The sequence below is a fragment of the Triticum urartu genome, chromosome 6A, assembly GCF_056163025.1.
Source record: "Triticum urartu cultivar PI428250 chromosome 6A, HENAU_Tu73, whole genome shotgun sequence".
In the NCBI taxonomy this organism is placed as follows: Eukaryota; Viridiplantae; Streptophyta; class Magnoliopsida; order Poales; family Poaceae; genus Triticum; species Triticum urartu.
The window spans coordinates 438495500-438512775 of record NC_141878.1 but is presented as its reverse complement, the minus strand read 5'-3'; the positions used below and the strand labels follow the sequence as shown (position 1 = coordinate 438512775).

Genomic DNA, 17276 nt, shown 5'->3' with positions numbered 1-17276 from the left:
CCCCAGATAGCTTCACGGTCGGAATGGTGTGACCACTTGACTTTGAGAAATTTGATTGACTTGTTGCGAGTCTTGCGTTCAGTCTCTTCAAGAATAGCAACTGGGTGGTCACGATAAGAGAGATCTTCTTGGAGCTCAATGTCCTCGAAGTTGACGGTGCGGTCAGGAATCTTGAAGCACTTTCGAAGCTGAGAGACATGGAACACGTCATGTACATTTGCAAAGTTTGAAGGAAGCTCGAGTTGATAGGCGAGGTCGCCTCTCTTGCTGACAATCTTGAAAGGTCCCACGTATCTAGGGGCAAGCTTCCCTTTGATACCGAAGCGACGAGTACCTTTCATAGGAGAGACACGGAGGTAAACAAGATCTTCGATCTCGAAAGCCAAATCACGGTGCTTACTATCATAGTAGCTCTTCTGGCGGGATTGGGCTGCTTTGAGGTTATCACGAATGACTTTGCACATTTCTTCTGCTTCTGTGATTAAGTCATTACCCAAAAGCTGACGTTCACCGGTTTCAGACCAGTTGAGAGGGGTACGGCACTTCCTGCCATACAGAATTTTAAATGGGGCCTTGCCCGAACTTGCTTGAAAACTGTTGTTATAGGAGAATTCAGCATAAGGAAGACATCCTCCCACTTCATGCCGAAGGAGATCACACAAGCCCTGAGCATATCTTCAAGAATCTGGTTGACACGCTCGACTTGACCGCTTGTTTGAGGATGAAAAGCAGTGCTGAAGCGGATGTTGGTGCCCATGGCCTTCTGAAAAGAATCCCAAAACTTGGAGGTAAAAATGCTGCCACGGTCTGAAGATGTCACTTGAGGAATACCGTGCAGAGAGACAATTCGAGAGGTATAGAGTTCCGCCAATTGAGCTGCGGTGATCGACTCTTTGATAGGCAGAAAGTGAGCCACTTTGGTGAGCTTGTCGATGACAACAAATATAGCATCATTGCCACGCTTGGACTTTGGAAACCCAGTCACGAAGTCCATTTCAATGTGGTCAAACTTCCATTCTGGAATGGCAAGAGGTTGGAGGAGACCAGCTGGCCTTTGGTGTTCTGCCTTCACTCTTCTGCAGACATCACATTCATTCACGAATTAAGCTATCTCGCGCTTCATTCGAGTCCACCAATAAGTTTGCTTAAGGTCTTGATACATCTTCGTGCTCCCAGGGTGGATGGAGAGGAGAGAATTGTGAGCCTCGTTCATGATCAGTTTACGGAGTTCACCTTTGGGCACAACAATACGATCCTCGAAGAAAAGAGTGTCCTTGTCATCAAGGCGGTAGCACTTGTACTTGGACTGACTCTTGGCAATCCCAATCTTCACCTTTTTCACCATAGCATCAAGAAGCTGGGCTTGGCGAATCTGGTCTTCTAAGGTAGGAGAGACTTGAAGGTTGGCGAGGAAACCTTGAGGAACAACTTGCAGATTAAGCTTGCGGAAAGCTTCACAAAGCTCGGGTTGATAAGGCTTGATAATCAGACTGTTGCAGTAAGCCTTCCTGCTCAATGCGTCAGCAATCACATTAGCCTTGCCCGGAGTATACTCGATACTCGGGTTATACTCTTGAATCATTTCGACCCATCGAGTTTGCCTGAGGTTGAGATTAGGCTGAGTGAAGATGTACTTGAGACTCTTGTGATCAGTGAAAATGTCCACTTTTCTTCTCAATAGAAGATGTCTCCAAGTCAAAAGAGCATGCACAACTGCCGCCAACTCGAGATCATGAGTGGGGTAGTTCTTCTCATTAGGCTTCAACTGGCGAGATGTATAAGCAACAACTTTCTTCTCTTGCATCAATACTGCGCCAAGACCTTGGAGAGAGGCATCACAAAAGACCTCGTACGACTTGGATTCATCAGATGGAGTCAGAACTGGAGCAGTGATCAATTTCTCTTTCAAAGTGTTGAAAGCAATATCACACTCCGGAGACCAAACGTACTTGACGTGCTTCTGAAGAAGATTAGAGAGAGGCTTCGTGATCTTAGAAAAGTTTTCAACGAATCTTCGGCAATAGCTTGCGAGACCGAGAAAACTGCGGAGTTGCTTCACATTCTGAGGAGGTTCCCAATTCACAATTGCGGACACCTTCTCAGGATTCACGGCAATGCCCTTGGCAGAGATGACATGACCAAGATAAAGAACCTCATCGAGCCAAAATTCGCACTTGAAGAACTTGGCGTAGAACTGATGTTCCCTGAGCTTATCAAGAACCAAACGCAAGTGCTTGGCATGATCTTCCTTGTTCTTCGAGAAAACCAGAATGTCGTCGAGATAGACCAAAACGAAGTCATTGGTGTAGGCGTTGAAGATGAAGTTCATCATGCGAGAGAACGTCGGAGGAGCGTTGGCGAGGCCAAAAGACATGACAGTGTATTCATATGAACCAAAGGTTGTTCTGAATGTTGTCTTGGGAATATCTTCTTCACGAATGCGAATCTGGTGATAACCCATACGGAGATCAAGCTTGGAGAATACTTGGGTACCTTTGAGTTGTTCGAACAGCTCATTGATGTTGGGAAGAGGGTATTTGTTCTTGATGGTCTTCTTGTTCACCGGACGGTAATCAACACAAAGTCGGTCCGTTCCATCCTTCTTCTTCACAAAAAGAACACCACAACCCCACGGAGAAGAACTAGGCCGGATAAGGCCCATTCTTTCCTGCTCATCGAGTTGCTTCTTCAGCACTTTCAACTCTTCAGGTCCGAGCTTGTAAGGACGCTTGCACACAGGTTCCATGCCAGGCTCAAGTTCAATAACGAATTCAACTAGCCGGTGCGGAGGCATTCCTGGGAGCTCTTCTGGAAAGACGTCTTGATATTCGCAAACGACTGGAATTTGCAAGATGGCGTCCAATTCACCCTTCTTATTGAGAGAAAACAGACGAATGGTATCATCACGAGCGGCAAAGACAATTACATCCTCAGACGAATGAGTCAATTGAATCTGCCTGGCTGCACAATCAAGCTGAGCCTTGTGCTTAGAAAGCCAATCCATCCCAAGAATAAGATCAATATCCTAGTTACCAAGAACCATTGGAGAAGCCAGAAACTTGAAATCACCCATCATGATAGAAACATCCGGAACTATTGAAGTAGCCCTCATAGACTTAGCCGGAGAAACCACTCCCATAGGTTTACCCAACATTTATGAAACGAAGTCATGCTTGGAAACAAATGGTCTTGACATGAAACAATGCGATGCACCAGTATCAAAAAGAACTTTTGCTGGAAAAGAGTTAACTGGAAAGTTACCCATGATCACATCTGACGAGTCCTCTGCCTGAGCTGCATTCATCAAATTCACCTTGGCATGCTTGGGGTTATGCTTGACCACAGCTGTACTTGCCGATCTGACAGGAGGAGGAGGAAGACGCCTCTGGTTGAAACACTTGTTAGCATAGTGACCCTTCTGTTGGCACTTGTTGCAAGTGACCTCTGAAAGCGGACGGTGATACGGAGCACTCGATCTTGGAGCTTGAGACGAAGTCTTATTCTGAAAGCCAGGGTTGGGTGGGTGGGAAGAACCACTACCACCTTTGCTCTTCTGCTGATACGGCTGACGGAACGGAGGAGGAGGAAGCCAAAACTTCTGCTGCTTGGCCACTTGAGTAGAGGAAGAAGAAGTAGCATCTCTGACTCGCTTCTTGGAAGCATCACACCTCAACTGAGCAGCCTCTTGCTTCAGTGCCATGTTGTAGAACGCATCGTACCTCAAGGGCTCAAAGAGGATAAGAGCGAGCTAAATTTCTTCTCTGAGACCACCCCTGAACTGATATATCATGCTCTTCTCATCAGGCATGTCCTGCTTGGCAAAGCGGGCGAGCTTCTGGAACAACTTGTTGTAGTCATAGACAGACAAAGAGCCTTTCTTCAGATTGCGGAATTCCTCATGCTTGCTTTCAACCACGCTCTGCGGAATATGATGAGCTCGGAAATCTCGACGGAAATCATCCCAAGTGATAACACGTCCACCTCTGGAGTCCCTGTACTGCTGGAACCATTCTGCAGCTTGATCTTTGAGTTGGAAGGAAGCGAACTTGACAAAGTCCTCAGGCCTGACGTTACTGCACTCGAAATGCTTACACAGATCCACAAGCCAATCGTCAGCATCGGTTGCCTCAACACAATTGCTGAAAGTTGTTGGCCCGTTAGCAAGGAACTGGTTGAGTGTAGCAAAGTGACTCTGATTGCTGCCTAGATTCCCTTGACTGCCTTGATTGCGCTCTTGGAGAATTTGCATGATCAGCTGAGTGTTTGCATTGGTTGTGGCCATCACAGCTTGCCATGCCTCTGGAGGAGGTGGAGGTGGTGGCGGATCAGGATTCGGAGTCGTGCGCGTTGGAGGAGCCATCCTGAAGAGGTTGACCACCATTAGCACATTGACAGATAAATATTGAAGCTGAATCCAACGGAATGGAAATTGCAACATATAGTCTTCACATCCGAACAAAATGAACGAATGCATTCCTCTTGAAATGGTCACATATCCATAAATTGAGAAGCCACGTAGAATTAAGATAGAGAAATAAATCAACAAGGTACGGAACGAGAACGAATAATCGGTAAGAAATCTCAATCTCAAACCAATATCCGTGGAAGAAGAAAAAAAACTAGAGCTACTAGAATTCCCACCTATGAAACTCCCGAACCTTTCCGTTATGCAATCAGGTGTTGGGGATACAGGGGAAGCATAATATCTCACCCAAACTAGCAAATCCTACATCCAGCTGTATCCATCCTTCAACACATAACCAAGAAACCTTCGGAAACCATCTACCTCAACCTTCGAAAAGCAACCGTTATACAAGTTATGGCGATACTCCCGAACTCCCGCCCCAGTACTGGGTGGCGTCGAGGTTATCTCACCAACGAACTGCATAAAAGAGATTTTCGATGTCGGCGAACATATCTCAAGTATTCCAGAATTGCAACGATAAAATTATGATGACAACACCTCAGAGCTCAACTCCCCGGGACACTTCCACTAAACCCCTGACAAGAGGCACCAAGACAATGTTCTCATCATAAACCATCGGAACGATTACAAGATACTCGCGTGATCCTAAAATTTTTTTTAGAGAAATTTGAGAAGAGAAGAGTCAAAACTCTACGTCAGGATGTCTTACCAGAGCGATGAGGAGACTGGGAAGTAAAAAGAATTCCTAAACTCTCCGATATATAATTCCTAAAGACTCAAAACATTTTTATAGACACAACTCGGCCGCTAAAAACGATCAAGCAATGGGGCTCCTAAGGTCGGGGAAGGCTCTGATTACCAACTTATAACACCCTCGATGCGACTATAGCTCCCACGTGTCGAGGCACGACTTAGAGACATAATCGCATTGAGGGCATATGTCGCAAGTTAGGCAATCTTCACAACATCCCATGTAATATGAACAATAAAAGGGAGAACATAGTTGGCTTACACTCGCCACGTCATTCAAGTACATAAATAACATTACATCATCCAAACACTCATGGCCCGACTACGGCGCCAAAATAAAAGAGAACCCAACATGCGACAAAGCCCCGAATCAAACCCCAACTAGGCACCACTACTGATCATCAGGAAAATACACGTAGTAACGCTGAGAGTCTTCGTCGAACTCCCACTTGAGCTCGTACTCGTCACCTGGAGCGGAATCACCTGGACCTGCATCTGGAGTTATAGTATCTGTGAGCCACAGGGACTCAGCAATCTCACACCCTCGCGATCAAAACTATTTAAGCGTATAGGAAGGGTAAGGCAATATATGTGGAGCTGCAGCAAGCGACTAGCATATATGGTGGCTAACTTATACGCAAAAGAGAGCGAGAAGAGGAGGCAAAGCGCGAGTGAGAATCTAGAGGAACATCCTACGCAAGCATACTCCAACACCGTGTCCACTTCCCGGACTCCGCCGAGAAGAGGCCATCACGGTAACACACTCAGTTGATTCATTTTAATTAATTAAGGTTCAAGTTATCTACAACTGGACATTAACAAATTCCCATCTGCCCATAACCGCGGGCACGGCTTTCGAAAGTTCAATCCCTGCAGGGGAGTCCCAACTTAGCCCATGACAAGCTCTCACGGTCAACGAAGGAATAGACCTCCTCCCAAGATGTTCCGATCAAACTCGGTATCTCGGTAATTCAAGACAACTTCGATAATGGTAAAACAAGTCCAGCAACACCACCCGCTGTGCCGACAAATCCCGATAGGAGCTGCACATATCTCGTTCTCAGGGCACACCGGATAAGCTAAGCGTACGGGAGCCAACGTAACCCAAGTTGCCGAGGGACGGCCCCGCACGGTGCTCTAGGTTGGACCAACACTCAGAGGAGCACTGGCCCGGGGGGGTAAAATAAGATGACCCTTGAGTCCGCGAAACCCAAGGGAAAGGCTAGGTGGCAAATGGTAAAACCAAGGTTGGGCACTGCTGGAGGAGTTTTATTCAAGGCGGACAGTCAAGGGGTTCCCATTATAACCCAACCGCGTAAGGAACGCAAAATCCGGGAACATAACGCCGATATGACGGAAACTAGGGAGGCAAGAGTGGAACAAAACACTAGGCGAGAGGCCGAACCTTCCACCCTTTACCAAGTATATAGATGCAATAAGATAACATGGCAATATAATGATATCCCAACAAGTAAATAAAAGATGTTCCAATAAGGAACGGCCTCCAATCTTCACCTGCAACTAGCAACGCTATAAGAGGGGCTGAGCAAAGCGGTAACATAGTCAATCAACGGTTTGCTAGGACAATGGTGGGTTAGACGCTTGACATGGCAATTTGGGAGGCTGACAAGCAAAAGGTAGGCATCGTAGCATTGGCATAGCAAAAGAGCGAGCAAACTAGCATAGCAAAGATAGTAGTGATTTCGAGGGTATGATCATCTTGCCTGCACAGTTGTCAAAGTTGACTGGATCCTCAAGAGCAAACTCAACGGGCTCCTCGTTAGCGAACTCGTCTCCCGGCACTACCCAAACAAGACAAATAGGCAACAAGGACACAATCAACCACGTGCAAGGACCAAGCGATATTATGCAATGATGATATGCTATGCGGGATGCGATGCGGGATGCAAAATGCAAGATATGACAGAAAATTGCATGAACCTGGCCCCAACATGGAATTCCAAGGGTGCCACTGGAAAGATAAGATGAAATCGCTTGAAAACGATGTAAAGAACGCCGGAATCGGAGTTACGGTTTGGAAATGGCAATCGATTCAAAATTGACACCGGTCTGCGATTTACAGCAAGTAGGCATCTAAATGCAATGAAATAAACATGCTACAGCCACCAAACATGACAAAAAAATACATGGCAGGGATGCACACAAGATGCTTAACAAAAGTCTAGCACTGAGCTATGGCCAATTAATTCATTAGGAGGTTCAAACAAGCATGGCAAAAACGCAAATGCAAAGCTGATTTCGGACTTAGTGAAATCAACACTTGTCTGAAATTTCGGATCACGAAGCCCTCTTCGGAACAGCAAAACAACATGAAACATGACCTAATTAAGACAAGTAAGAACATGGCATGGAGCTACTCAACAAGCTTAACAAAAGACCCAAAGTGACCTGGGGCCAAAAGGGTTCACAAAATATACTAACGGGCACACGAACATAGCTAAAACACAATCAGTTTTCAGACTTAGTGAAAACTGAGACATGCTGAAATATAACTCACGAAGGCACGTAAACGAGCTCGATGCACTCACCACGGTGCAAGTCATGGCAAGGCAAGCATACATACATTAAGAAGGCATAAAATGCAAGCTAGACATGGCAAGAAAAATGGCATAGCATGCACGGATCAACTACAATAACATCGGCATAATCGCAAACAAGTTAACGATCTGCCCAGATTCACAACAAAGCAAAAGTAGAGCTCGATTGACTCAAGATAAGGTGCTCCATAATTGCAAACAAAGACATGGATAGATAGATCATAACAAGATTAACAAAACTCCTTTACTGATCATCCTCAAAAGAGGCACGGATCACTAGGAAACAAGCTGAACATATGGCATCATGAACTAAATAATCCCAGACTTAGTGAAAACTACTAAGTCCCTGAAAACTGATTTACCGGGTGCCTCACTTTGCAAGCTTGCACAAGTCATCACACACATCCTAAAAATGCATGGGTTGCACCTCTGGAAAGAAGACAAAATCCTTAACAAAACATATGAAGGACTCACAGGCATATCATGCATACAATAATCATGGCAAAAATGACAAAAGTCTAAGATGAACTAGCAGATCTGACAATTAACTCACGAAGCCCTCTTCTAACATCATTTTGGGCATCAATATGAGCTCAAATGAAAATGATGCAATGGAACGAAATTATGTACTCGTCGAGGCGAACATTTTGATATACTATATGTCCAAAACGGAGCTACGGATGCAAAGATACGGCCGGTCAAAGTAGACATAAAAATTAGGGTTAGGAACGAAAAAGTCAACCGAAAATATCTCCAGATCCAGATCTGGAATCACTGTTCACGGGCACGGACTTCGAGGTCACCGGATTCTTCGCCGGAGTTCGTCGGGGATCGCCGGAGCTTGGAGAGGAGGAGGCCGGCCGGATCCGAGGCGCGGCGGGGTAGCGGCGGCGATGGCGAGGTCGGTGGCGGCCGGGCGGCGGCGCGGGCTCGGCGCCGCGCGGGGCGGCGGCGAGGTGCGGCGGTCGCCGGCATCGAGTGGCGGGGCGGCTCCGGCCACCGGGCGCGGGGAAGGAGGAGAGAGGCGGCGGCGCTCGGGCGAGGAGGCGGCGGCCCGGACGAGGCGGCGCGGGGGCCAGGGATGGGCCTGGCGGGTCGGCGGCGGAGGCGAGTGGCGCGGGCCACGTGGCGGGAGGCGGTTGGCTGCGGCGGCGGGGCGGACAAAGTCCGGCGCGGCCGGACACGTCCGATGCGCGGCGGATCCGATTTTTAGGGTTTCGAGAGGGGGAGATGATCCGAAAACGGGGGGGGCTATTTATAGGCATAAGTGGAGCTAGGAGAGTCCAAATGAGGTGCGGTTTTCGGCCACGCGATCGTGATCGAACGCTCTAGGACATGGAGCAGAGTTTGGTGGGTTTTGGGCCAAATTGGAGGGGTGTTGGGCTGCAACACACACGAGGCCTTTTCGGTCCCTCGGTTAACCGTTGGAGTATCAAACGAAGTTCAAATGATACGAAACTTGACAGGCGGTCTACCGGTAGTAAACCAAGGCCGCTTGGCAAGTCTCGGTCCAATCCGGAAATGTTTAATCCCCACACACGAAAGAAAGCTAGAAATGACCACCGGAGGAGAATGAAGCGCCGGAATGCAAAACGGACAACGGGGAAAATGCTCGAATGCATGAGATGAACACGTATGCAAATGCAATGCACATGATGACATGATATGAGATGCATGAAAACGAAAACAACACACGGAGACAAAGACCCGAACCCGAGAAATAAATATAACTTAACGCCGGAAACGGCAAGAGTTGGAGTACAAATTGGGCAAGTTATATCTGGGGCGTTACAATGTACCTCGGCAACCTTCAAGCGGAAGCCGGGCGAAGGAGTCGGCCACGACCTGACTAACCAACAAGTCTCTAGTCCAGGTTTATCGCCTATTCGGGTTCCATCCACAAGGAGATCCGGCCGGGGTGTCGCTCACGGCCCCAAACGATGTGTGCAGGGTTCCCAAGCCCACCACCCGGGTGCCACTTGGTACACCGTGCCACTGTGCCTAGTCTGTCCCAAGCCCACCTGTACCGGGTGCCACTTGGTAGACTACTAACACTACCTACAAACACCAGAAACTAGTTGCAACTCCTGGACAGAGATCGAGTTGATTAATAAGCTGAGAGGGGCCGAGTTACCGGAACCCAATGTGTGGTAGTAACTGTTCATGGATCACAAACACAGAACTCAGTTCCTGAGAACGGCTGCAATGAGACAACCCACCATGTACTCCTACATGGCCTCTCACCACTACCTTTACCAAATCGTGTTCACACACTTAGATCTCAACGGTAGGACATGTTCACCACGTTCCAATTCATTCCCGATGAATCAGACCGGACTCAACTCTAAGCAGTAGCAGGCATGACAGCAAGCATGAATGAGTAGGCACATCAGGGCTCAAACAACTCCTACTCATGCTAGTGGGTTTCATCTATTTACTGTGGCAATGACAGGTCATGCAGAGGAAAGGGGTTCAACTACCGCAGCATGTAACAGTTAAAACGTTGTTGTCCTAATGCAGTAAAAGAGAGCAGGAGCGAGAGAGTGGGATTATATCGGAATGAACAAGGGGGTTTTGCTTGCCTGGCACTTCTGAAGATATTATAACTCTTCATCGGTGTCATCGAACTCATCATCGAAAGCACGTCTATCGAGAGGGGACAATCACCGACTAGCAAAGAAGGAACACAATCAATGCAAGGCACATTCACATGAATGACATGTCATGTTAAGGTACTGAATTTACCTAATGCAATATCTAGCCAAGTTAATTGAAGTGGAACTCAAACAAGATCAAATTCCAACTCCAAATGTTATTTCATAAATTGCCCTAATTATCATTTGTCCTATTCAGTGAGGTTAACTTGTTCAAACATGCATGAAAATGCCATATTCAGATTCTTTGGATTTTTCTGATCATTTTTCATATATAATTTATTTCATTTGGAGCTATAGATTAATTTCTATGATTTTTAGAAGTTTTAGACATTTTCTGGAATTTCCTGAATAAAAATAAATCCAGAAAATGCATTACCGCATCAGCATGACGTCACTGTGATGTCAGCGGTCAACAGGCACGGTCCAGGTCAAACCTGACCAGGGGGGCCCACTGGTCAGTGACCCAGGGCTGGTTTGTGTGGCTGACAGGTGGGCCTGGTCAACTGCCAAGTCAGCACGGTCAAAGATGACACGTGAGGCCACCAAGATTAAGTTAAATCTAAGTCCTGTGGTTAATTAAGGGACGGGGCCCGCTGTCAGTGCCTTGAGAGGTTAATTAGCGGGTGATTAGCCTTTAACTAAGTGGCCACGTCGGCGGCTAACCGCCGGTGACACACAGACGCGGCGGCGTCGCTCGTTCCGGCGATTCCGGCGACGAGAGGAGGCGGGGTTGGGCTCTACGGGTAGTTGGCGCAACGTCGCGTCCGTTGGTGGCCGTGGTTGGGCCTAGGGTGGCCGGGGTCGACGGCGGCGAGCTCGGTTGCGGCTGCCGGAGTTCGGGTGGCCACGGGTTAGCTGCTGCAGCCTGCAAACGGGCGGTTGCTTGCGCTAGGAACGCTCTACAGGACGCCGCGAACACGTTGTAGTCGCCGGGGTGACCAAATGGTCACCGGAGCTGCGTTGACGGCGAGCTCAGGCGGCGGCGTGCTACGGTCTGCAAGGGGGCGACGGCTATGGCGAGAGACAGACCACGGGGTAAGGGGAAAACGGTGGCGGAGCTCACATCGATGCCGTAGGGATGGTTAGCGGGCTCGGGGACGCTCGGAGGTGTCGAATCGGCGGTGGCGATCTCCGGTGGCCGTCGGTGATGATGACGACGATGGCGACGCGTAGGGGCTCTTCCGGTCGCGTAGACGAAGTGGAGGACGAGGGAGGCACGGCGGAGCTCGGGGCCGCGTCGGAGAGGTGAGGGGGTGGCGGTGAGCGCGGCGAACGGCGTCGGTGGTCTCGGGTGTGCTCGGCGGCGTGAGGAGGAGAGGCCAGAGGAAGGGGGCGAAGCAGAGGAAGGAGGGGAAAGTGAGAGGGGGCCACCCTCATCTCCTGGGCGTGCAGGTGGACTCGGGGAAGGCTAGCCAGCGTGAAGCAGGAGGTGGCGCGCTCGGCCGCGTGTGAAGTCTCTCCCTCTGCCTACTGGCAGAGGTTGAAGATGACTGGCAAGTCGCCAGGTGGGCTGGGCCGGCCACTTGGGCTCCAGGTGGGCTGCACAGGTAAGGTTTCCTCTCTCTCTCTCTCTCTTCCATTTCTGTTTTCTATTTATTCTGTTTTGTTTTCTTTTTATTTAATCATTTTTCCACTGATTCAAATTCAAAAGAATTTCAAAACAGTGACAAAACCCTTTGAATAATTTTATGTTGCTAGATGGACTTTTTCAACAACACATAAAACATTTCAAAGTTAATTGAAAATATATCCCATATATTATGAATATAATTCCAAATTCAAATACAATAATGATTTAAATTCAGTGCCAAAATAATTCCTTAAAAATGTTCAATATTTTTGGTTTGGATACAAACCCTTGCCAAAATTATCAAACATTAATGAAGGCCATTTTGGTTTCACTGAATGCAAGCTTGAGGGTTCTTGCCCCTTTTTTTATTTAAGTTTTTGAGCCTTCCATTTTCCTCAATTCAAGTTTCAGAAATTTAGACATGATGCAGGATGCTTATGAAACTAATTGCAATCAAATTCTAGGGCTTTGACATGTGGGCTGGTTGCTGTCCATGCCACACGAGGCGTGTGGCACAACTATCCGATACACCACACGTGTGGCAGTTATCGAGACCCATAAACAAAAAAAGAGCCGACACGCCCAACCAAACACAACAATCAAACAAAAAGAAACATCATTCACCGACCTCGACAACACACAAAAACAAGAAAAGTTCACCGAAAGCAATGCTTTCAAGAAGGAACGACGTGCACTCGTTCCCGTCGCCCAAAAGTAGTTAAGTTGTTCAAAATATGAACAAAACACTGCTCCAAATCCACCAAATGGAATTCGCCAGTTGGTAGTCTATGTGCACTGAATCAATCAAGAGACAGTGGTCCATGAACTCCAAGAGCTGAGTTGGGTTTGAGTGAAAATGAACAAAACTGACCCTTTTCCGAAACTTCAACACGAAATGGCCCCGGTCTGAAAATATTTCATAAAATGGCCCTTTTGCATGACGCCCAGGGCTAGGGCGCCATGCTAGATACAATGACACATCGGGCTAGGGCGTCAATGCTATTTGGCATGGCGCCCTAGCTCGGGGTGCCATGCTACATGTCGCAACCATGGTGCCCTAGGCCGGGGCGTCATGCTCTCTAGCATGGCGCTCCAGCCCCGGGCGTCATGCAAAAAAGGGCCATTTTGTGAAATATTTTTTAAATTGCGGCCATTTCATGTTAAAGTTTCGGAAAAGGGTCGGTTTTATCCATTTTTCACTGGGTTTGACATCCTTGCGACTGGCCTAATTCAGTCCTCACCATGTGCGACTGGCCTAATTCAGTCCTCACCATGTGTTTCGGAATAGATATAGAGCTCGTAGACATACAGGTCATGTACCCAATCAGTTGTCATATGCCAAAAGAGAGAAATCTTTGCATCACCAAGAGTGATATCGGTGGAGGCGTGATATGGTTTTATGTATTTTCCAACAAAGGGCAAATTAGAATGCCATGTGTCGTAGGGTTTATTAGAAGTCGGCCAATCAGGATCCATCCATTAAAACCATACCAAAATTCTTGATATTAAGACCAAGATCCGCGATGAGATTTTTTTTTTAAAGAGCTCTAGGCTCTTCTAACGATAATGGTCTTGTAGTTGACCATAGAGTGCCCACCACATGCCGTTTCACCACAGTCATGAAACCACAAGAAATGAGGTCAAGCTTGGCGTCACTGCTAATTCTACTAGGGGTGTTTTAACAGGCTTAAGCCTGCCCTCTAAAAATATTGGTACCACTTAGTCAACTAAACCTATCTTTTGACAATTATACTAAGGTGATTTTTTTTTGTGAAAAATACTAAGCAAGGTGATTTACATGCAACAATTGCGATGCACTTTGTTTCTCAGCTTAGCTCTTTGATGTTTTGCTTGTAGAAATTATAGGCTGGCTAAATATTTCTGTTGTTGTGTTGTATTTGTCATAAATTTGTTTACCAAGTTTTAAGTTATGGCAAGCCACAAAAATGTGGTAACTAGTAGTGAAAACTATATGTGACAGTAAAATAAACAGCGACAAAATTTGGCAATATGTGACTCTACACGCCGAACATGCTTTTAACGTTGCCTGTTCAACCTGTTGTAGTTTGCGTGCTCAAAACGTACACAATCTCCCATTTATGCTGCATGCAGGCTTAGCTCTGGAGCCACTCTCCGGTGCCTTAGCGGCTGGCAACGCCGTGGTTTTGAAACCGTCCGAGCTCGCGCCGTCCACCGCAGCACTTCTCGCTGCCAACATACCGAGATACCTTGACGCCGAGGCTGTAAAGGTCGTCTTGGGTGCAGCGGAAGTTGGACAAGAGCTAATGGAGCACCGATGGGACAAAGTCCTCTTCACCGGTAGGTACTCCAAGCCTGCAAGTTCATCTGGATCCTGATTTCTTAAGAAAAGTAGCTGTTGGCAATGCCTGACGGTTCTATTATTTGCGTTGAGGGGGCGCCCGTGTAGGTCGCATTATCATGACAAAAGCTGCAAAGCACCTGACCCCAGTGGCACTTGAGCTTGGCTCGAAATGCCCGTGCATTGTCGATTGGCTGGACAGCAAAAGAGACAGTCAGGTAAACCCCCTGGCCTTCGCTTGTTTTCAGTTTTGCCAAGGTCGGATAAGATAACCTTACCACAGGCATCTCAACATGTGCAGGTTGCTGTAAATCGCATAATAGGCGCGAAATGGTCTACTTGCGCCGGTCAAGCTTGCATAGCCATCGATTACATACTTGTGGAGGAACAGTTTGCGCCGATTCTGGTCTGGTTCCTGCTGAACTGTTCTTGTGTCACGAGACCAAATTACCTGCTGTTTTACGTTCTGACAATTAATATAGTTATTCTCTGAATTAAGATTGAGCTGCTGAAATCAACACTCGAGAGACTCATCACGAAACCAGAGGACATGGCGCGCATTCTGAACGAGAGACAGTTCAATAGGTTGAGTGGCCTCCTGGAGGATCACAAGGTGAGCCGTTCCATTGTGCATGGTGGAGACGTGGACCCAAAGATCTTGTAAGTTCCTCAGCAGCACCTCGCCTCAGTGCTTCTTATCATTGGCCCTCCCTGTACACTGCTGCAGTACTGGGTGTCTCTTTTCTTTCTGTGTGTCTCTGTCTGTCTGTCTCTGTCTCAAGCCATGATTCCAATGGCGCAGGAGCATCGAGCCCACCATCCTGCTGAATCCACCGCTCGACTCCGACGTCATGACAGAGGAGATTTTCGGCCCGCTCCTCCCGATCATCACTGTACGTCAATCAACGACCACAGCGGCAGCCTTCCACTGAAACCGACAGTCGAGCCAACATGTGATGATGCCTCTGCTTGCATGCAGGTGAAGAAGATCGAGGAGAGCATCGAGTTCGTGAGCTCCAGGCCCAAGCCGCTCGCGATCTACGCCTTCACCACGAGCGAGGCGCTGAAGCAGCGGATCGTCAGGGAGACATCGTCCGGGAGCGTCACCTTCAACGACGCGATCGTGCAGTACGGGCTGGAGAGCATCCCGTTCGGCGGCGTCGGGCAGAGCGGGTTCGGGCAGTACCACGGCAAGTACTCCTTCGAGATGTTCAGCCACAAGAAGGCAGTGTTCAGGCGGAGCTTCCTGGTGGAGTTCATGTTCAGGTACCCGCCGTGGAGCGACGACAGCAAGCTCGGGATGCTGCGGCACGTCTTCCGCTATGACTACGTGTCGCTGTTCCTCGCGCTGCTCGGCCTGAGGAGGTGAACGGGGCGGAAGGAGGAAGACAATGCCGGCGAAGCTGGAGAATCTGCACTCGCCGTTGCGTGTAGTCAATCATGCTCGATGGCTATCCCGTGGTTTACACGGGTTGATGAATGTGTGTTGTACTTAAGCATCTGAACTACCGCCACCGCGTCCCCTTGTGAAAAATGCCTGAACCATCATGCAACCCTATCAGGATATTGCACCAACAGTTTCATGGTCTAATATATTTCAGTTGAGTCAATTACACCGATGGTGCTTGAACTACGATCACTTTGTTGTTAGAACTTGTGGTATACATTGAACTGGTGTAATAACTTGACTCGGGTGTGCAAATAGAATGCTAACCAACGCTTGGATACGAAATCAATGCTGCCAACATGGCATGGGGCCATCTGTCAGTGACTAGAAGTGTGTGGCCTGCTTTTTTTTGCAAAAAAACCTCGACATTGTTTATTTCTCACAAAAGAAGACCCTGCCCACACGGTAGATGGTATTTTGTTTTATTTGATGTATGACATGTGAGCCCCGACCTAAAAGTTAAAAGGGAAAATGTTAGACCCCTACATTCCAACACGCGACATGGTTTTTTTTTAGAATCCAGCACGCGACCTACTGTTAGGGTGCACACGCTCATAGCCACTGCACCAATCACATTTGGATGTCTAACAAGGATAACAGTCGTTAATGTAGTATAAGGACGATACGTGTGGAGCTTAGATCAGATAGTGCAGCCCATTTTGCACGCGCTAGTTCTTTTTGAAATATTTGTGAAACGTAAGTAATTAATATAATGTCCAAATATTTTTTATAAATATTATACATACAAACGATAAAAACATTTAAACATACACACATGTATTATATAAAATTGATTATTAGATACGGACATTTAAATGCTTAATTAATAGAAAAATGTACATGTGCTGCTTATTATATATTCAAATTGATGAATACAAAATTTATTTGAAGTTGTGAAGACTGAATGGTGTAGCAGCCAGGATCGACTCTGACATGGGCAAGGGTCGCACGTTCTAGACGTGGAGGCCTCCATTTTTTCTCGTTATTAATTTTCAGTATGTACACACGGGGGCCACTGGCCATAGAGTCGGAAAAAATGAAACGCCATCTTCCAACGTCGACATAGCTTTTGTCGCGCGCGGGGGGGGGGGGGGGGGGGGGATAGTTCAAGGGAGTTTTCGTAACAAAACTGGCCACACACCCTCCTGTCTGCCTTCAAGTCACTGACGGCGGGACCCATACCATGTTGGCGCGCCTAATCAGCGGCTCGGGTGTATACAGCCGAGATTTGCATCGTATTTGTATGTCCGAGCCAAGTTGTTACACCAGTTCGATATATGCCGCAAGTTCTAGCACCAAAATGATTGTTTGTGTCAAGTTCAAGCACCACCGCTGTAATTGACATTTCAGTTCTTGTACTTTACTTTTTTAATTAAAATCTGTAGCTGGACATGAGATCCCTGGATTTTATTGTTCAAAGTTAGGACATGACTAATAAGCTTAGATGGTTATGTTTTTTTGTGGTGGAACCAGCCCGTCCGGGTTCAAGTCCTAGATTGGTATGAGTGTTTGCATATTTCTAGATTTATTTCTGATTCTCCAACGCTA

At 47.5% G+C, this 17276-nt stretch overlaps 1 protein-coding gene across 2 annotated transcripts in view; it reads left to right on the top strand.

Moving 5' to 3' along the window:
* Positions 1 to 16008, top strand: part of LOC125513904 (aldehyde dehydrogenase family 3 member F1) — a 33524-nt gene extending 17516 nt beyond the window's left edge. The window contains exons 4-9 of one of the 2 annotated variants that reach the window (XM_087528254.1): positions 14074 to 14280; positions 14390 to 14499; positions 14583 to 14687; positions 14781 to 14941; positions 15084 to 15174; positions 15261 to 16008. In XM_087528254.1, coding sequence (XP_087384380.1) covers positions 14074 to 14280; positions 14390 to 14499; positions 14583 to 14687; positions 14781 to 14941; positions 15084 to 15174; positions 15261 to 15650 — 1064 coding nt within the window. In that variant the 3' untranslated portion in view covers positions 15651 to 16008. Of the gene's footprint in view, positions 1 to 14073; positions 14281 to 14374; positions 14500 to 14582; positions 14688 to 14780; positions 14942 to 15083; positions 15175 to 15260 lie in introns of both variants that reach the window. The other variant, XM_048679114.2, reaches the window with a different exon arrangement.
* The last annotated feature ends 1268 nt before the right edge of the window (positions 16009 to 17276 follow it).